This window comes from Thalassophryne amazonica, chromosome 14 (genome assembly GCF_902500255.1).
Source record: "Thalassophryne amazonica chromosome 14, fThaAma1.1, whole genome shotgun sequence".
In the NCBI taxonomy this organism is placed as follows: Eukaryota; Metazoa; Chordata; class Actinopteri; order Batrachoidiformes; family Batrachoididae; genus Thalassophryne; species Thalassophryne amazonica.
Window position 1 is genome coordinate 26,822,849 of NC_047116.1, and position 21,783 is coordinate 26,844,631.

A 21,783-nucleotide genomic window follows, 5' to 3' on the forward strand; every position below is an offset into this window, starting at 1 on the left:
TACTGCTAGCATGGCTATATTCCCCTGACATTTTTTAAAATTACTTATGTATTTTTGTCGTGCCTCTCAAGATTAGCATTAGGATATATGATTAGATGTTAATGGTGCTTAATATTACCATATGCGGCAACACTGCCTGTGGTTAAGGCTAGCATGGCGTTAACAACTGTTAGCATTACTGTAATTGTGTATTCTAACCATGTGTATTTGTATTCTAGCATTTATTGTGGAGATAAAGGCAGGAAATAAGAGATATTAGGGGTTTATTTGTTAACACAGCTTTTTCATTCAGTTTTGTTAATCAGTTTAGCCAACTCTCAGTCCTCAGTATGCTTAAAAACAATGTAGTTACCTGTATGTTCCACTTCCTTTAGAGTCATGGTTCACATTGTAGCCCAGTGCCATGAGGAGGGCTTGGAGCACTACATGAGGTCCTACGTGAAGGTAAAAGTCATACTTCATCCCATCCTGCATGTTCTACTATCTGTATTTTCTGGTTTTGCTGACATGAATTTATGTGCATTTATTATGAAGTTCGTGTTCAAGACTGAGCCATACACTTCCTCCACAACGAGAACCGTGCACGAGGAGCTGGCTAAAGCCATGACGGCCATCTTGAAGCCATCTACTGACTTCCTTACCAGTAACAAACTGCTCAAGGTGAAATATTTATACTTTTTTAAAAGATTTATGGAATAACAAATCATATTACTGTCACTAAGATCCTGGTTATGTTTCACTGTTCTTGTTCATTCTGGTTCTTATTTGCAGTACTCCTGGTATTTCTTTGAAGCCTTGATCAAATCTATGGCTCAGTATCTAATCCAGAGCAACAAAGTAAGGGTAGGTCTGCCACAAGGTGTACATTTCAGTCAGGAGGTTTAATTTTATTATTTGTCCTGGGTCTGCGTCTTCACCTAGATAATAGTTATACCTTTCTTAACATATACGTTTTTCCTGCTAACCCCAAGTTTGATGTCACAGTGAACTGTGGGTAATTCCTTTATCCAGTGTCTGCAGAAATGCCAATTTAAGGAAAGTGGGCAAGATTGTAAGGTGGTAAATGGACAGCATTTATATAATGCTTTTCCATTTGCATCAGAAGCTCAAAGCGCTTCACAATTATGCCTCAAATTCACCCATTCACACAAACAAACTCACACACTGATGTCAAGGTGTTGCATTGCAAGGTGCTCACTACACACAGGGAGCAACTAGAGCCCTTTGTGATTTTCCAGTCTAGCTAGGTTTTGAACCAAGGATCCTTTGGTCTGAACCCCAACGTTTAACCAGTCGACCATCACCTCCCCCCTAAGAGCCCTCATGCACTTCACAATTTGACAGTGGGCCATCCCTCCATATTTTATACAAGCTCAGCCAAGGATTATCAACACGACTTGTGGAGTTCACCTGCCCTCTCCCTGCACCACTTACTGCTAATTAACTAAGTCAGATGTGTTCAGCCTATCAAGTGCAAGGAAACACCAGATTTGTCACACACACAATTAACTGCAATAAGCCAGTTCAGAAAATGAATGGAATGAATTTTAAACCTTTTGTTGAGATGCTGTAATAAACGTTACATAAATAAACACACAAACATACACATATATACTGTGTGTGTGTATGTGTGTGTGTGTATATATATATATATATATAATATAATATAATATTTTACAATTTGTGTAGCAATGACATGGTTGTTCTCTTCAGCTATCCAGGAATCAGCGTTTTTCAGCATCCTTCTATCACACCGTAGAGACTTTGGTCAACATGATGATGCCACACATCACCCAAAAGTACAAGGACAACCTGGATGCTGCCAGGAACGCCAACCACAGTCTTGCAATGTTCATCAAGGTCAGCGTCACACTTCAAGTATTTCACTTATCCTGCAGCATCATTAGTTTGATAAATACAGAAGATGTCTTTCTTTTATTTATTTACTTATTTTGACTACCGATGACCTTTGGACTTCTGATTTTACCCTGTAGCGCTGTTTCACATTGATGGACAGGGGCTTTGTGTTCAAGCAGATCAACAACTATGTCAGCTGTTTTATGCCTGGAGATCCAAAGGTACGCTGACAATTGAACGCATCGTGAAACTCCAACAACTATTACTACTGCTAGTAGTTAATATTAAATATATCTAATGGCATTATGGGGTGATACTGAACATTTCAGAGTGTATAACAGTGCCCTTCATTTGCATATTTTTGTTGTTTTTAAAATAACAATTAGGGTATATATAACAGACGTCCATTAAATACATTCTCTGTGAAAGTCGTGAACTGAAGAAACAAAATACAGGTTCATGATATGGCATTGGAGATGCACAACAAATACTTTGAAGATTGGTGATGATGCATGCTAAACGATTTCAGGCTGTACGTTGAGAAAGGAGCATGTTTTGGACATTTATTGCATTTGTTCTGCCTGTAGACACTGTTTGAGTTCAGTTTGAGTTCCTGCTGTCGTGTGCAACCACGAACACTACATCCCCTTGAACCTGCCCATGCCCTTTGGAAAAGGAAGGATAATGAGGTTTCAAGGTGAGTAAATGATGTCAAGGCTCTTTTGTTCAATTAGCAACACTGAACCAGGATTTCTTTCCAGTAATAGTGCAGCAAAGGCCTTTTTATATGCGTTAACGTAGGTCAAGGTCAGCGCTGTCTGGACTCACATGAGAGAGCTGTGAGATAAGCTTACATCCCAAATAGCTTGGGTCTGAAATGATTTGGTGTTGGGTAATCGTGCAGTGAAGGCCACACACACAGATGGCGTGTTTTTCACATTAACACAAAAATGAATAAACGCCGAGCTTTCATTATTTTGTGTTTTGTAACCTTCATTATAGTGTGAATGTTGAAAGAAGAAGAGTTTTCACAAGTTCTAACTTTATGATATCCTTTTACGTCCTGTACTCACCTTGTGCTCCTCTTCTTCCCTCAGACCTCCAGATGGATTATTCCCTGACAGATGACTTTTGTAAGAATCACTTCATGGTCGGGCTCCTCCTCAGGGAGGTCAGCGCAGCTCTGCAGGAGTTCAGGGAGATTCGACAGATAGCCATCCAGGTGTTGAAGAACTTGATGATAAAGCACACATTTGACGACCGCTACAGTTCCAAGGTACACAGAACCTCACTTCTACCTCTCGCCACTTCATTAGAACACCCATTTATTTATTTATTAAAATCACCAAATTTTTTATCAACCTTTTGACTTTTCCCATTTCACACCTGCAAATCTCACCAGAAGGCAATTTTTTGCGTTTAAAGTGAAGAGTATTAGGCACCCTGTTTTATATGTTTTTCTTAAATATTATTTTATTGAAGAAACCAATTGTCAACTTGCACAACTTTTTTTTATTTTTTTCGAAATTCTGCCATCTAAACAAGAAACTTCAATTGAGTTTTTTTTTCCTTTCATTTAAGAAACATATCAGTTGTTAAGATACAAATGCTTCCTTTTTTATTTGAAAATAAGAGGAAATTTGATTTCTTTGTAGATGCATTGTACATGAAAATAGTTGTGGTGATCACTCAATCTGAATGCATTGGATCAACTAAAATAAATGGTCGATTTTTAAAAGTGCTCATACTTTTTAAAATTAATTTAAGAATATTAGTTAATAGGCAGTCTTTCATTATTTTTCAAAGGTTTCAGGTATTTTAAATGTGAATTCTATTCTTGCATTATTGTTTGTTCTTTGCAGTATTTATTGTTGAAAATAAATAATTAAAAAATGTTATCACTTGTATTGTGAGTTTGCTTTGTGTATGTATCACGTACTTATTATGATCTTGAGATTATAGAGACAGAAACTTGTTTTGTAGAGCCAGCAAGCCAGGTTGACCACCCTCTACTTTCCCTTGTTTGGTCTGCTCCAAGAGAATGTCAACAGACTGAACGTTAAGGAAGTTTCCCCATTCACCATCAACCACTCCAACAACGTAAGGGCGACACCTAGTGGCTTTTTATTCCCCCCAGAGCAGACATACTGTGTGTGTGGAAATATTAAAAATTTTCGCCGTTTTCCTGCAGAATGCACGTGAAGATTTCCTCTTTACCAACGCATTGACGACTCCTCCCAGGTCCAGCACGTTTCTGGACACCAGCTTGCACAAAGATGTTTTTGGAGCCATTTCCGGCACTAGTGAGTGGAAAGGGGGGAAAAAATGATCCAAAAAGTAAGGACGTTTTATTCATGTGTGAGTATAAATCCTCGTTTTGTCTCTTACAGTTTCACCTCACGCATCATCCACCCCCAACATGAACTCAGTGCGCCACGCCGACTCTCGCAGCTCGCTCATCAGCACTGATTCTGGAAATAGTCTGCCTGAGAGGATCGACAAGAGCAGTTCTCTGGACAAGGTACGTCTCAGAAAGATTTCTGTACATGTAAATGAAGAACCATAGTTTAAAAGGGAATATAGCATAGAGGTCTCTAACCTAAAGGTTATGGCCTACAAATAATGTTAAATGCACTAGAGCCAGGTGGATGTGGTTAAATCAAAGAAAGAGAATGCTGTCATGATGTTTCCAAAAAAAACAAAAAAAAAACAAATAGTCCTTGGCAAAGCAAATCTTGAAGTTCTCACATTTCTGTGACAAAATCCTTTTCTTCACTTCAGTTTTATTTGTATCAGCCAAAATCACCAGCTGACCACAACATGCACCTTGGAATTCCTTGAAATTCTCTGGAAGGAGGGGAATTACACGCTGAGACGAGTGTCACTACAGGTGTCAAAATACAACATTTAATGTGAAAATACAGGAGGGACATATAAGAAAAGACAGACTATCTGTGTTATCCGGCAGATTGATGGTCTGCAAGAAGGAGACACAGATGTCCAAAACCAGAAAATTAAGATCCAGGTCCACTTTAGAGTGTTTAGAGACATTTCACTGGACTAGTCAGAAGGTTAAGAGACAGAATGGAGGGAATATGGTTTGTGAAAGGGCAGAGTACACATGGAGAACAAAAGCTGCTCATGTAAAAGCATTCAAACCATTTTAAACTCCTCATCAGCAGCAGCAGCATCCTGATCTGTGCCCATACAGACGAAATAGGAGTGCATACACACTAGGAGTAATGATTAACCTTAATGTAGCTGTAATAATTCACAGCAGTTAATTATGAGTTATGAGAACAGATGTGTTTCAACTCTGGATTTAACTGACTAACCAGAGTCAGACTGTCCTGTCTTATAACAGCAGGCAGATTATTAAGAGAACCAAAGCAAGACCTGTGGCCTGCTGACTTCTTTTTCACCTTTGAAGTACAAATTAGACCAGCATTTTGAGAACACAGGACGTGGCAAGATAAATAATGACCTGTGCCAGATAAGAGGAGTATTTTATATGTTAACAACAAATCCTTAAAGTTTGATCTTGTATGTACAGGAAGCCAGTGTTGGTGTAGTATTATCACATGTCCTCTTTGGTAGAACAACCACACCAACAGATTTTTGTTCCGTTTGATAACTCCTGCTCCTTGGTCAGAGAATAAACACAGATTCAAAGCATGAGTGAATGTCCCTCTAATGTCTCCTTGATTAGCCGTACTGAGACACAAGTCCAAGAATCAAGACAACAGATTTGGGCCCAGCAAGCGTGAATGAGTCTTGAACCTGATCAAAACTCGGGGCTGATGCTCAGTCTTGATTCGGAGGATCATAGTGGACCTGTTTAGACCTCAGCCTCAGAGCGTCATGCTCTTCTGGATGATCTGAAGCTGCTTTACCACATGTCTTTACAGAGATAATCTCTCCTCTCTTCTGGTCCTTATGTCGATAAGAATGCCCAACATCTTGATACCCTGCATGTTATTCTCATTTTGGTTGTTGGCTTTAAGCTCTGCTGACAAGGACACATTCTCTCGTCTTGATCTTGTTTGATTTGTCTGTTATTGAAGTTCTTTTCATTTTTATAAAATGCAAAAGTGTTTTAATAATTTGCATGATTGTAACCACATCACATTTTGATTTGGACATCAAACTTTAAGTTTTACAAAACTCTGCAAAGCAGCCTTTAAGAATCACGTCATGCTTTCCATGAAGTCATAGTTTGGCGGTCTAGACTTGTAATGGCAAAGGAACGTGTTTGCTGCATTTCCAAGCCTTTGCTGTGGTAGAGCTGTTTCTCCCATTTTATTTATTTATTTTCTTTTTTCCTTGCTGTCTGTCTCAGCAGAGAAATACACATTATTATGTCCAATGTTTTTTTTTTCTTTTCTATCCATGCATGCATCTCAGCGAACTGTTCTACTCCTGTAATAATCCTTTGTGTTGACACAACAACTTAACTTGAGCGAACAAGTGGAGCACAAGAAGTCCAACAACTCTGTCAGGGTTGTGTTTTAGTCTGTCTGATGAAAGTTTGGTCCCACAGAACCAACCGGCCTCAGCCTCGGGCGGCACCCTGCTGCGATGTGATAAACTGGAACAGGCAGAGATCAAGAGTCTTCTCATGGGCTTCTTACATGTGGTGAAAAGCATGTCTGAGGGTAAGAGCTCACTATATTTATTGTGGTTGCTGTTTTTTTGCATAGTTTTAGCCCAAATGTGGTCATTAAATTTGCATATCATCTGCATCATTCAGTATCCCATAAGTTCTAGTGATTAAAAAAATATATTATTACTATTTTTAAGTTTAAGTTTTAAGTTAATGAGAAGAATCAAAGTGTGGCCTATATTTGTTCAAGCCTTGTACACTGAGACACATCTACCTGACTTGCAAAAACCAGCCAAGGAGCTGGAGGAAAATGTCCATTAACTCATAATCTGCAATTGGCCACAATCAGTTTTGTTCAACTACACTGATTTCTTAATATGCAGAATCCAAAGACCCAATTATCAATCAAATACTCAAAAACCTTGATACATTCAGACCTCAGTGTATTCAGAACAGCCCTAGCAGCGAAATAAAAACAGTTAACACTTTGTGCTAAACCTTACACAGTGTTGGAATTATTCAATTATCTTCAATTACAGTTTAACTTCCTGTAATTTTAACCCCGTTTACATGTTGAGAGGAGAAATGAAAACAATTATTTCTTGTGAAACATGCTGTGTTTTCATTGGTGGTCCTATGACCAGAAGGTTGTGGGTCCAAACACAACCTGAATTATTGTTCAATAAATAGCACTCGTGGCATAAATGTTCCAAATCTGCAAAACTTTCATCTGTGATTCTGATAGTTTTTTGTTGTTAATGTTATTAGATGAACCACTGCTGGATTACTCATTAACTACCTGTGTGAAATTAAACTCTTCACTGCACGTGTCTGCATTCCTATAAACAGCGTCACTCTTCTTTTCCTTTTTCCAGATGCACTGTTCACATACTGGAACAAAGCTTCACCTGCTGAGCTGATGGATTTCTTCACTCTAGTCGAGTGAGAAACTTGGATATTTTTTTAAATTAGCATACTGTATTTAACACAGGATGATGCTGTGAGTGATGCCTGATTTTTTTTTTTTTTTTTTCTTCTCAGAGTGTGCCTCCATCAGTTCAGATATATGGGAAAGCGATACATTGCAAGGTAATGCTGTCACAAAGTTTGAACCAGATCCCCAAAGCATCAACAAAGCCGTGTAACTTTAGCTGAGTCTGAATTCTTATGGAAGCATCTACATTTCATATGTTTTTTTTTTAACAATACTTTATCTGTGCTTCTCTATATTGAATCACAGCTACTCAAGCTTCTAAAGCCTTTTGGGTGTTTTGGTGGCTTCCCACATGCGTCTCCTTCACAGTAAATATGTCAGAGTAAAATACACTCTGGAGAGAGCAGTAAATATGCTTCCACTGCAGATCGTGTTAAATCAACTCTATCATAGTATAAAGTAACTCTGTTAGAGTTGATCAACTTGATTTAACACTATAATAGTATTAATTTGGTGAATATATATTAGTCCCACTCCAAATAAAGTGAAATCAGAGCTATCATAGGTTAATCAACTTGATTTACAGTATGATAGTATTAATTTAACACTATTTGGTGCATATATATTTAGTCCCACTCCAATAAAGTGAAATCAGAGCTATCATAGTGTTAATCAATTGATTTTACAGTATGATAGTATTAATTTAAACTATTTGGTGAATATATATTTAGTCCCACTCCAAATAAAGTGAAATCAGGAGCTATATAGTGTTAATCAACTTGATTAACAGTATGATAGTATTAATTTCAACACTATTTGGTGAATATATATTTAGTCCCACTCAAAGTAAAGTGAAATCAGAGCTATCATAGTGTTAATCAACTTGATTTAACAGTATGATAGTATTAATTTAACACTATTTGGTGAATATATATTTAGTCCCACTCAAAGTAAAGTTAAATCAGTGCTATCATCGTGTAAAATAAACTTCCTCATAGTAGAAATTAATATTAGGAGTGATGAACTTGATTCCACAAATGATAGATTAAAGCTATTGGTGAGTACATCTGGTCATAATAGTCTAAATATGGTCTCTAAATAGTGCTAAATCAAATCTACCATAATGTGACGGAAAATCAAAGGCTTGATTCAACTCTCAGTATATATAAACTCTTTTAGCATTGGTCAACTTGATTTAACACTCAGAGTTGATTGAACACTATTTGGTGAGTACATATAGTCATTCAAATAGTAAGCAATCAACTATCATGGTTAAAACAACTCTATCATAGTATACTAAATTAACTCTCTTAGAATTGATCAAGTTGATTTAACACTATGAGAGTTGATTGAACACTATTTGCAGTGGGACCTGTATTTACTCCTCACTGCGGAGGTCAATTTTAATCTCCAAAATTTACAGTGCTTATGCATATTCGCAGAGATATTTCAGACAGTCCTCCTCTAGCCACGTTAATTATACTCTGTTCCACTTTGATCGTGATTTAACTGACATCTGACAGTATGTGTTACTTGTAGTACTTGACAATAATACACACCTGGTTGTCCAGTTGGTATTTAAAAATGAGGACTGCACACAGCAGGTGATGTAACTCTTGCACCACCCTCCCAACTTGAATGTATTTATTCTCAAATTAAGCAGTCTGACCTATGACCTGATTTTCAATGTTTAAAGCCAAAACTTTTTCACTGTCCAAATATATGTGAACCCGCCTGTGTTATTATATTTTTTTCATGTCTGTGTTTGCTTGTGGTTAATGGGTTAATGCACAATGTGTCTCTCAGAGGGAGTTATGATGCTTACACTCTCTAACCTCCTGTCACTCTTTCTATCTCTATTCACTTAAACGCTGGCAAGTTTAACATAGTGAAATAAAACCTGCCTCCTGCCCTCTCCTGCTTGGGTAAGACTAGCAGTGGAACTGACTCTCTTATACTGACGCATGAAAATCGCACTGCTGGCTGGGATATTCACACATGCATGGCTTTAATGGCTTCTTCTACTGCTTTGATCATCTTGTCACTAAACTGCATGTCAGACAAGCCATCTGCAGTTGGACTTTACTTTTTCTGCAAATGTAAATTCAACAACAACAACAAAATCGAAGTGGTTTACTGTCTACTACATTAGATCTTTATTGGGATCTAAATCTAAATGGTCACCCCACTGAGTCTGGTCTGCTTAAAGTTTCTTCCTGAGGGAGTTTTTCTTTACTACTGTTCCTAAGTGTTTGCTCATGGGGTGGGTAAAGTTCAGCCGCATGGAGGGTAACGTATGTTATAATTTGGTGGTGTATAAATTCATTTGAATACAATTACTGGTTTGAATTCTGACTGATAGTTGTGCATTCAGCCAACCGCAAATATCATGCAGATTGTCATGCAACCTCCAGATTCTGGATGAGCATTGTATTATAAGATATCATTAGCCACGCAAAAAACTGACCAGTGTCCAAGATGGAAGCTATTATTGGTAAGATTTTGCTATGTCTTTTCACTCTGTAGTCCGTTGTGATCACAGTGACATTGGTTTGTTTTCCTATACCTTCCCCTTGAAATTCAGAAACTTACTAAATTATGAATATCCATGCATCCAGCTCTTGTTAAGGTTCCCATCACACTTAGTACGAATGAGCACGAGCCAAGCCGAATCAGGCAGAACATAAAAACAAAACTCCTTCCACATCTGGCAGGGAAGAATTGCGGAGGACAGCTGTCTGAATACCCAGACTGTGCTTAAACAACATGCCGTGCACATGAGCCTCCAAATGCAGTGCAGCTGTAGGTGGAACACTGTAAGAGTACCTGGACAGCTGCCACATTGCAGTAAGAACAATAAAAATGCACTTACAAGCCTCACAATTGCGGTCCGATTGCAGTTCGGCAGAATATGTTCCAGCAGCACTTGAGGTGTACTCATGGTGCGTTCAGGCACATTCAGTAGTTGTAGCGACAGCTGTATGAGGCGTTTGAGGCAGCTCCAATTTTTTACGACTGGCATGCAAATCCTCCTTTGTGCGCTAGTCAGCTTCAATCATGTTATGTGTGAAGGGGCTATTCACATGGCTAATGTTCTTTTCAGAATTAGCATCCCAAAGTGGATACATTTGCTGTTTTTGTGTTTGTATGACAATTCTAGCTGCCTGACAAAATGGACTTTTTTATTTACCGTATGCTGCTTCACTAACTTGTGCCTTGCTGTGCTTGTCCTCTAAGCTAACATTATCCTGTTTCCTCATCAACCAGGAACCAGGATGGGGCGGGACCCATAGCGCATGAGCGGAAGTCTCAGACTCTGCCTGTGTCCCGCAACAGGGCGGGAATGATGCATGCCCGCTTACAGCAGCTCAGCAGCCTGGATAACTCTTACACTTTTAACCACAGTAAGTGCATCACACTGCACTACCATCAAACATCATCCAGCAGGGGGCGTTCCTCTGTGTAGCTTCATCATCCTCATCCTCATCATCCTCTTTGGCGCCTATTAATCTCAGCCCACTGTCAAGCAACAGACAAATTCTCCAAGAGATTCTGACATTAATACCATTTGGGGACCAGGTTTTTCACACTAATTTTTTGCCGAAAACACTTCGCAATGTGCTAAATCTTTAAAGTACATCAATTATTAAAGTGAATCTCTTGTGTTTTCAGTGTAAGAAAGATTTCAAGTGTTCTCGGAATATCTGTAGACCATGGTAAGAAAGTAGCAGGTTGGAGGCAGCTTGCAGGCTCTGTCTGTTTGGTTAAGCATCTCTAAAACCCGTGCCCTGCACGATTGCTATAGATTTCCTTTTTTCTCTTCTGTTTCTAAAATGAAACATTATGTAAAAACATATTGCATTCCAGTGCATTTCTTCTGGGATTAAATCATCTTGAAATTTGGGTTTGCATGTAAAAACTAAAATGATGTTTGTAGTGTGGCGTGGCACCCAAACAAAAATGTGCCCGCACTTCTCACTCTTGTTTTCTTTGTAGATGATGACCTAATTTAATTTGCAGTGGTGCTGCATAAGTGCTCTCCAGTTTTTCTCAAGAAATGTTTGTTAATTTATGTGTTAGTGGCAAATCCTGCCGTGCTGAAGAAAATACAACCCTGAATCTGCATGCAGGGCAGCATCAGATATGTTAGTTTGTTTCTCTCGTAACCAGGTATTTCCACCATTTAGACATTTTTATGCTGTTTCATTTTGGAATGAAAAACTTCATCTTTTGGCATTAAATGGTCCATCCACTCTGCAACAGCTTTCCTTGTTTTACTAAGGAGACATACTTTAGATATATATAATTTGAATTACAGTACTGTGCAAAAGTTTTAGGCACCCTAGGATTTTTTTTTTTTTTTTTTTTTTTTTTAGATGCGAATGCAGCTTAATATTTTTTGTTTATTGTTTTTTCTTCCCCTCCTTTTTCAGTAGGGCAAAAGAAAATGCTATTTGAAATGTTAAAACAACTTTGTTTGGGGTTACGTCATTACCCATGATACAAGTTATTGCAATGCAACGGTGCACACACAAAATCATTGGAAGAGTTCCTACTTGGCCCTCTTGTGTTTACTCTGAGATTTGCCTTCTTTTCTTGAGTAACTGACAGTTACAATTTAAGCTTTAGCACTCACAGATAGCCATATTCCCGAAAAGAGCTCATAATATTGAGTGTTGAAAATGTGAATCCACATAGAGAAAACCCAAATGGGAATTTTTCTATCAGTTTTGCCATAGAGCTGTGCCACATTACATTATCTGTAATGACAAAGCACAGAATTCTAGCAAGAATCAAGCAGGAATCAACTATTTTGTTGTTTCCTTAAAGAAATGAATCAATTATTAAAGTTACAAATCTCATTTAAAAAATGTTCTTGATTTATTGGTAGGTGTGGTGTTTGATTCATGACAACATAAAGACAGTTACTGATAATAACTCGATAATACAATTATTGTAAAAACCTGATTATATACATCTCAGTTTCTCAATTTTCTCATAAATTGCAGGAGACCCCCAAAAATTGATGCATTTTTATAAAAAAAAATGTAAAATTGTCAACATTTTCCATATTCATATTTATTTAGAAATGTCTCAACTTTTTATTTTGTTAGTGTTCCTAAAACTCTTCCACAGTACTGTTATATCATTTATGTTATACTTTATGTGTTGTATTTTTATGGCCTTTTTAGAATCACCTTTTTAGTGGAAGTTGTGAATGAGCTACAGCTTTGTGTTTTGTCCTGCATAGCCTACAGTCACTCAGACGCAGACGTGTTGAACCAGTCGCTGTTGGAGGCCAACATCGCCACAGAAGTATGCCTGACTGTCCTGGACATGCTCAGTATATTCATCATGGGATTCAAGGTAAGATTCTACACAAAATCATCATTAATCATCCCCACTAAGGACGTGGTTATTTAACCCTAATAATAAGCCTTGGGTCACAAAAGAACTAAGATCAGTTATTAACAAAAAGAAAAGGGTTTTTTTTTTTATTCTGGTGATCCATTAGAGATAAAAGCTGACTCCAGGGAGGTAAAGGTGGAAGTAAGGAAGGCAAAACTGAAGTATAGGGATAAAATTGAAAATGGGTTTACCCAAATTAAGCATCCTGTTCCAGTCGATGGTGTGAGTGAGAACGACTTGGCAGATGATTTTAATTCTTTTTTTCTCTTGCTGGGAAAGGACTGATTTCCTTCATAATATTTCTATGTTGAAGGAGTCTTGTCAATAATTATGTCCTTGTGATTACTCAAAACAGTCACATCTTTGTTCAGTAAAGTTAACATGAGGAAGGCCGCTGGTCCGGACTTATTCTCTGGGCGCTGTCCAGCTCAGTGCCGTGTTCACTCAGCTTTTTCAGAGGTGTGCTGATAGTGGTGCGATTCCATCCATTTGGAAAACAGCAACTATAATTCCTGTGCCAAAGTAAAAAAAAAAAAAAAAAAAAAACTGAGGAATTTGAATGATTTTAGACCTGTGGCTCTGACATCCTTGGTGATGAAATGTTTGAAAAATCTTGAAAGAGGAAGTCATCTCCTTAACTGACTGCAAACTTGATCCACTATAGTTTGCCTATCAGGCTGGGAAAAGTGTGGATGATGCCAAGCTTTTTTTATTTTCGACAGAGTCTATAGGCACATGGAAATGCCAAGATCTCATGCCAGAATTTTATTTGCTGACTTTTCGTCAGCTTTTAATAAAATGCAGCCCCATATTTTAATTGAGAGGCTCTCCTCTCATTTTAAAATGCCTGTGCAGGTTATATTGCTGCTCTTAAATTTATTTAACAAATAGAGTTTAGCAGATTTTAGTGAATGGTCGCATGTCCAAGCCTTCAGTGTCCAACACTGGTTGTCCTCAGGGCTGTGTCCTCTCTCCCCTGCTTTTTATCCTGTACACAGGACGTTGTAGGGCGAGTCAGGAGAGCAGCTATCTGGTGAAAGTTTTCAGATGATAGAGCTCTACTGTCTCTTCTTCAGGGTTCTGAGCCAGGCCATGGGGATGCTCTGTCCATGTTTGTTAAATGGTGTGATGGCAGCTTCCTTGGCCTTAATGTTCAAAAACAAAGGAACTGATAATTGACTTTAGAAGGACTGGCCAGGGGCCTTCACCAGCAACTAACATCATCCATGGTGAACATGTACAAATTGTTGATTCCTACAAGTACCTTGGAACTGTGTTTGACTCTGATTTAAAGTTTGTTCAGAACACAAAGTCAATAGTTAAACGTGGACAACAAAGGATTAACTTGTTGCAGAAGCTGAACTCTTTTAGTGTTTCTGAAGGCATCTTATCTTGCTTTTATTATTCTTTTATTGAAAATCTTTTAACATTTATCTGCTGGTTTCATGGATTACCCTTAAAGGACAGAAGCTGCCTGAACTGGATTGTAAAATTCTGCTCCAAGATCACTGGAGTCCACCTGAGGGACCTGAGCTCTCTCTGGGGGATACATGTGGTCCAGAAAGCCAGAGGAATCATTAATCAGCCTGGACACATTCTCTCCTCTGACTTTTCTCTTAAGTCCTCCGGGCGGCGCTATTATGCACCCCCAAGGAAAACGAACAGATACTCCAATTCATTTATTCCTTCAGCTGTCAGGCTGTTAAATGCTGGGAAGTCGGCAGAGGCTGATTGTGGCCTGCACTGAAATTGGAGTCTGAAGGGTGTTTTACAGTCAAGTTATTGTATCATTATTGCTGATCTGTGGGTACTGACGGGGAGGGCAGTTGTTGGTATGCTGTTATGGAAAGTCTTGTATTTCTTTTGTTGGTTCCCTATTATTCAAACAGTTCAATAAGGTGTGTAACTGTGAACTGAATTGCCCCTCTGGGATAAATAAAGTTGTCAGTTGTCTTCTGATTCTGATTCATTATGGATTTGAAAGCTTTCTACACTGTAGCATTTACCTTTAACTGGTGTATTACAGACTCTGCTTTTTAAATCGGACTGAATCTAAGGCTGGTTTCTTTCTCCAAAGACACAGCTATGTTCTGACCACGGTCACAGTCCACTCATGAAGAAGGTCTTTGACGTGCACCTCTGTTTCCTGCGGATCAATCAGTCAGAAACAGCTCTCAAGCAGGTCTTCACTTCACTGCGTACCTTCATCTACAAGGTGTGAGCAGGATTATCTCGATAACAGTCTGTTATGATCATAGCCATTCGGTGGACCTCATGACCTGTGTGTCTCCTTCGTCCTAGTTTCCCTGCACGTTTTTTTGAAGGGCGTTCCGATATGTGTGCTGCATTCTGCAAGGAAATCTTAAAATGCTGTAACTCCAAGCTGAGCTCCATTCGTAACGATGCAGCCCACTTGCTCTACTTCCTCATGAAAAGCAACTTTGACTATACAGGTCGCAAGTCCTTTGTTCGGACGCACTTACAGGTAAGATAGTCCATCTGGAACGCAGTTCCGTAATACACTGCTCAAAATAATTGGAGGAACACTGTGTTCCCCTACTTATTTTGAGCAGTGTATGTATATATGGTGGTCTTATGTTGTCCACAACATATGAGAATGAAGACAAGACCATAGTTACAAAGAAACATGATCCACAGATGATGACAAATACTAGGCACAAAATATTCAGCAGTACATAACCTCATTAAGAAGACAATTGTGTTTGCATCTTCATTTAAAGGACTCAACAGACAGACTCTTATTTCAGCAGTCAGATTATTCTCGAGAAAAGGATGATGATTAAAGAAAGACATTGTAGCCTGCTGACTTTTTGACTTTTTGACATTTGGGAGGGAGGCTGAAGAAGAGAGGGGGAAAAAAAGATGGGGAAAAGGACAAGGTGTAGAAGAATACCAGGAAAAAAAAAATAGTTGTTTATAATCATTAAACATTAATTTTAACATCTGCATTGTCAGTAAAGTCCTTCACTCATACAGCCTAAAGTTTGAGTACCTCGAGTCAGAAAATCTTCACCCACACGGGGATGACAAATACTAGGTAGAAAATAGATAACAGTGCACAACAAATTGATTGGACTAATGTGTTTATACCAAAGAAATAACACAATAAGGTAAAGCCGTGCAACCTGCTGTCTTCTTTTTCACTTTAGAATACAAGTAGGCTTGTAGCTTGTACTGTGTACAGGAAGGGCCATAAGACTGTATGGGACTACATGATAAGAGAGCATTCATTATTATTATTTTATATATTAACTTAAAGACTGATTTCACATGTACAAGAAGCAAGTGAAGTGAGGCTGGTTTTGACATATGATTTTGTCATCTTGGAGAGATGTGAGACTTCATAAGACAATAAAAGCAAAGCTTGGACATTCACATCAGTTTGTTGTCCTCTCTGTAAGGTGGTGATTGCTGTCAGTCAGTTGATAGCTGATGTCATTGGGATTGGATACTCGCTTCCAGCAGTCTCTGTCAATAATAAACAACTGTGCCAATAGTGATAAAACTATTAAGGTGAGGAGCTTATTTTTCACTGTAATTATAGTTGTACTTGAACTACCGTTAAACTAATGGCTAAATGTCTTGATTTCTGCCTATTCAACAGAACACGGCGTTCCCGTCAGACGTGAAGGACCTCACCAAACGTATCAGAACAGTTTTGATGGCAACAGCTCAAATGAAGGAGCACGAGAAAGACCCTGAGATGTTGGTCGACCTCCAGTAGTCGGCCAAGTCCTACGCCAGCACACCTGAATTACGCAAGACCTGGCTGGACAGCATGGCTCGAATCCATGTGAAGAACGGGGACCTGTCGGAGGTCTGTGATAAGGAACTGAACTTTTTCTCTGTGTGTGTGTGTTGTGTGTGTGTGTGTGTGTGTGTGTGTGGTGTGTGGTGTGTGTTGTGTGTGTGTGTGTGTGTGTGTGTGTGTGTGTGTTGATTAACATGATCAGTGCTACAAATATCACTTTGCTCAGAGTTGGACTTTTGTTGTTTGCAGGCGGCTATGTGCTATGTGCACGTTGCAGCACTTGTGGCAGAATATCTACGCAGAAAAGGTACTCAAATAATCTTATGATGTGTATTCAGTGTGGCTCAGAAGAACTGAGGGAGGTTCTCTGCTTTTTAATTAAATTAGTTGATTTTAAGGAGGGTTTTAATTGTGTTGCTGTCTCGTGCCGCCTGCAGGTATGTTGAAGCAGGGCTGCTCAGCTTTCCGTGTTGTGACTCCAAACATTGATGAAGAAGCAGCAATGATGGAAGATGTCGGCATGCAGGACGTCCATTTTAACGAAGTTAGTAAGATCAGTTTTTTCTTCTGGTTTGTTTTAGAAGGGCAGTACTTCATAATTGTTAAGCGGCATTCCCAAGTCCTAGTTTTAAGCTCTGTGGCTTTTTACCTGTGCTGTCAAAGGCAGAGCAGGTCAAGGAACTGCTTGACTCCAATCTGACAAGATTATAGAAGACCTGGAACAAGTTTGACGTGGCCATGTTTTGATTCTAAGTGCAATGTACAGGGAGGCTCAATTTGATTTATCATTAAAAGTACATAAAAAACAAATCCTAGAGAACAGCACAGTAAAATCACACTTACTTCCACTACATCTCTCAAAAGAAGAAATTATAATAAACTAGAAGCACTCAGAGTGCAAACCTCCGCCAAGGCCATAGGGTCACTGACCCTAAAGAGATTCCCTCCTTGGCACAGTGTTCTATTCAACAATTCAGTGTTACAACCAAAACTATGATACGTACACTTTTCTTTCCTGTATATTTGACATCCTTGACCATGAAAACATACCACTAGAACTTGGAATCACTTTTATGTCTTTATTAGTTCAAAAGTTATTGTATAAAAACGATTTTTCGGTAATGGCGGTTTTCTTCTGGATCTAGCTCCATAACATTTGAAGCTACGTCAAATCTGATGACACCGTACTGAATCAGTACAGATTCAGCTACAATTTGGTGTTAGTTGTGCATCTCTAGCTTCATTTGTCACCTCACACTGACACATTTTCTATTTTCCCTATATTTTTGCATATTCTGGATCATCAGATCCGGAATCCGGATCCGATCATCACCAAACTTTGTTGTTTGATAGAACATTTGACTATGTTACACCCTAATTTTTTTTTTTAAGGCTTTCTGCCTTGTTTTTGTGGAATTAGAAACTACAATGTCAAAATTCCCCTCATCCCGCAATGGTGAAGAATCCTTTAAAAAATTCCTGGATCCGGATCGTGATCCGGATCACCACTAAAATTTAATCACTTGTTCCTCTTGTCATTTCCAACCACTCCACAAAATTTCATCAAAATCTGTTCAAAGGTTTTTGAGTTATCCTGCTGACAAACAGACAGGCAGACAAACAAACAAACGCAACCAAAAACATAACCTCCTTGGCGGAGGTAATAAAAATAAATAACAGTAAATCCACAAGTGTAGTGATGGCAACAAAACAACTACAAAAATAGCACATAATAATAATACTACTAAGAAGAAATATAATTGTGTTTTAGTGTACATTTTATTTCAGTTTGTAGGGAGTGCTTGTGTACACTGGTGAATCACTTACGTTATGTATTATGTTACTTATGTTACAAGTATTTTTTTTAAGAATCTGTTCGATTTTGCTTTGACTGAGACAGTTTGTCTTCTCATTCAAAATCTCTCCTGATTTGGAGAACATTCTGTACTCTATCATGAATTCTTTTTCTATTAATTATCCAAAATCCCAAAATTATTTTTCTTAATAAAGGTTCTTACTATAACACAAATGATTGCACACTTTACACACACACACACACACTCCCTACTAACCAGAATAAATGTACTCTGTGCTAAAATGATTAACATTATTATGTTAATTTTTTATTGTTTTGATTCTCATCACTAAACTAGTTGACTTATTATTAGTTTTAATACTATGATTTTATTTATTGGTTTATTTATTTATTCTGGTTCCTTTTGCTAGTTGTCTTTTCTTATTCCTGAGGGCCCCAATGGAAATATGTTTTTGTTTTACTGTGGTATTCTCTGCAATTTGTTACGTATTCTGTATACATGTGCTTTTACTGACAAAAAATCAAATTAAAATAAAATCCCTGTTTATACAAGCTCATAAATATATATAAAAGCATATCACAAATGGATGCAAAGTTTGTGTAGAATTCCACATCAAATCTCAGAGAATACTTGGACATTGGATTCTTTGCATCTTCCACATGCATTCAGCCACTAGATGTCACTGTGCTTTTTTTTTAAATCTTTTTTGAACCAATGGGCTAGTTTGATTCGATCTCTCAAACTTTCCATTTTACCATCACAAGTACGTTCCTACACCCACGTTTCACCTGCTGTGGCAGATAGATGGTTATTTTCAGGATGAGAGGATGGACCAGTTATTTGCCTGGGTGGTGTGACCAACTCATGTTTGCAGACCTGATCACACTGCAAAAAAGGGGTGTCTAAAAACACTAAATCTGAGGGAAATTATCTTGCTGCATTCACAAATAATTTCACTTGACAAGATGTCTTGAATTAAGATTGTTAATCTAGAAATAAGCATGTTGAACACTTAAAATAAGAAATTAACACTTCTAAATTTTTTTTTTTAATCTTGGTAACAACCAAATAATTTGCAGTGCATGTTGTTCTACAGGATGTCCTCATGGAGCTTTTGGAGGAGTGTGCCGACGGACTATGGAAAGCTGAGCGCTATGAGCTTATCTCTGACATCTACAAGCTCATCATCCCCATTTATGAGAAGCGCAGAGACTTTGAGGTAGAGTGAGGCCAGCTGAGCGACAGGTTTATTCCATTGTAATCTTGTTCCTCACCAGTACCATTTACAAATTCTAATCTTATTTAAAATGATTATTTTGTACAGAAATTGGCTCATATGTATGACACACTGCATCGTGCGTACAGCAAAGTGACAGAGGTCATGCATACAGGGAAAAGATTGCTGGGCACCTACTTCAGAGTAGCTTTCTTTGGCCAGGTGAGTAAAACTGTCACACAACCACTCCAGCCTATTGTTTCAACTGGCAACACATTATAAAACAAACATATCTGTATTTTCCAGAGTATAAGTCACATGTTTGTTTTTTGTACAAGGTATGTGGTATTCAATTTTGAACACAGCTTTTTCCTGGGGCGAGTTTAACACCGGACAGGACCTTGGTGTAGCACATGTGCGCACCACAGCCTGTGCTGTTATAAGGACTTACAAATTCCAAAAATAAGCAAGATGGACATATAAACATGTGTTGGACAACATAGTGGATGTTATTTCGCAGTTTGAACAAGAGAAATTGTCATGCGCATATGGATTGCTGGCAACAGCAACATCCATCCATTTTCTATACCCACTTACTCCAGTTAAGATTCACAAGGATGCTGGAGCCTATCCCAGCAGTCATAGGGAGTGAGGCAAGGTACACCCTGGACAGGACACCAGTCTGCCGCAGGGTCACAAATAGATAAACAAATGTACTTACACATGCACGCACAACTACGGACAATTTAAAGTTACCAGTTAGCCTAACCTGCATGTCTTTGCATGTGGGAGGAAGCCGGAGCACAGAGAGGGAACCCACGCATATGTGGGGAGATCATGCAAACTCCACACAAAGTCCCCAGATGGGAAGTGATCCCATGATCTTATTGTTGTGAGGCAACAATGCTAACCACTAAGCCACCGTGCTGCCACAACAGCAACATTAGAGAAGTGAACAGTGGATTTATGCAGGCAGCCCTTAGCTTTTGGTGTGTACCATAAGTACTGTTAAATTACAAACATAAGCAGTATGGACAAATAACATATTGGATATTATTATAAGTAGAGCAGGAAGCTCAGTGGCTAAGGAGCCAGCATGCCAATATGTAGAACTGGGTTTGTATGTCATGGTACTTGTCTGTGTCTTTGGACAAGACACTTAATCTATATTGTCCCAGTCCATGCAGGTGTAGATAAGTACTGGCTTTGGCTGAGGAAATAACGTGTCAGACAGGCGTCCTATTGATGGGGAGTCATAGACCTCATCCGATTGATGCTACGGAATTCAAAGATAAGCACTGGCGCCAACGGGCCTCAGGGCCTGTATAGGATGTTATTTGACAATGTTTGGACAAAAGAATTCATCAGATGCACAGGGATTTCTGTCCCACAGTGTTGGAAATGCTACAGTAAAATCATGAGTCTATTTGATTGATTTTTATTATTTGTTTATTTATTTTAATGTGCTCTTTAATTTGGGATGTTCTGCATTGTTGTAGGGTGCTTTATTATTGTTTTTTCTTGTTTTATTATTGGAGTTCATGTTGTTTGTTGCTTTTAATAATGACTGTTTGCATTTTCAGTATATAAGTTGCATCAGAGTATAAGTCGCAGGTCATCTCAAACTTGTTTAAAAAACTCCTTGTGAGTTATATTTGGAAAATACAGTATATTTTCTTTAGTTTCATAATGTAACTCTTGCTTCTCTGATTTCCAAACTAACTACACTTAAAACTGAGTTTCACCAAAAGCATAAATGACTGAATTTAGCTGTTTCAGTTGCACAGTTATTTATTTACACTGAGCATGTGGGCTTATTGTTAAGAGCATGAACACTTCCTGTGACATTTTCCGATCAGCTCTAATGTCCTTTTATGCTTTCCCCCTCTTTTAAAGGCAGCGGTAAGTTGTGCAGTAGTAGTCTTTATGTGGTGTTGGTGCTGCTCTAACCTGTCGAACTTTCATTCATACTTTCTAGTAATTAAAAGTCAATCACCACTGCTGCTTTCTGTTTTGAAGTTGTGTTGCATGGTGTTGGTTCTCTTCTGATTTGCACTCATTTCTGTTTTCGACCTTTAATAACTCCATTAATTTACTGCTCATTACCTAAAAATCTAATTGGGTGTGGCTACCTGTGAGAGATGACGCACATCCATGTCTCAGTTGTTTTGTTGT

General features: G+C 38.4%; 1 protein-coding gene across 1 annotated transcript in view; it reads left to right on the plus strand.

The window, feature by feature from the left end:
• The window catches only part of zmp:0000001200 (dedicator of cytokinesis protein 9), a 91,408-nt gene that overhangs the window by 58,099 nt on the left and 11,526 nt on the right, over positions 1-21,783 (plus strand). The window contains 26 exon segments of the mRNA XM_034186130.1: positions 375-444; positions 535-660; positions 772-843; positions 1,714-1,860; positions 1,995-2,078; positions 2,445-2,470; positions 2,472-2,554; positions 2,955-3,133; positions 3,841-3,957; positions 4,049-4,160; positions 4,248-4,378; positions 6,398-6,512; positions 7,336-7,402; positions 7,502-7,549; positions 10,731-10,798; positions 12,646-12,761; positions 14,881-15,020; positions 15,105-15,288; positions 16,226-16,272; positions 16,274-16,337; positions 16,429-16,641; positions 16,825-16,882; positions 17,013-17,119; positions 19,489-19,611; positions 19,717-19,830; positions 21,505-21,510. Of these exon segments, the coding sequence (XP_034042021.1) occupies positions 375-444; positions 535-660; positions 772-843; positions 1,714-1,860; positions 1,995-2,078; positions 2,445-2,470; positions 2,472-2,554; positions 2,955-3,133; positions 3,841-3,957; positions 4,049-4,160; positions 4,248-4,378; positions 6,398-6,512; positions 7,336-7,402; positions 7,502-7,549; positions 10,731-10,798; positions 12,646-12,761; positions 14,881-15,020; positions 15,105-15,288; positions 16,226-16,272; positions 16,274-16,337; positions 16,429-16,641; positions 16,825-16,882; positions 17,013-17,119; positions 19,489-19,611; positions 19,717-19,830; positions 21,505-21,510 (2,617 nt within the window).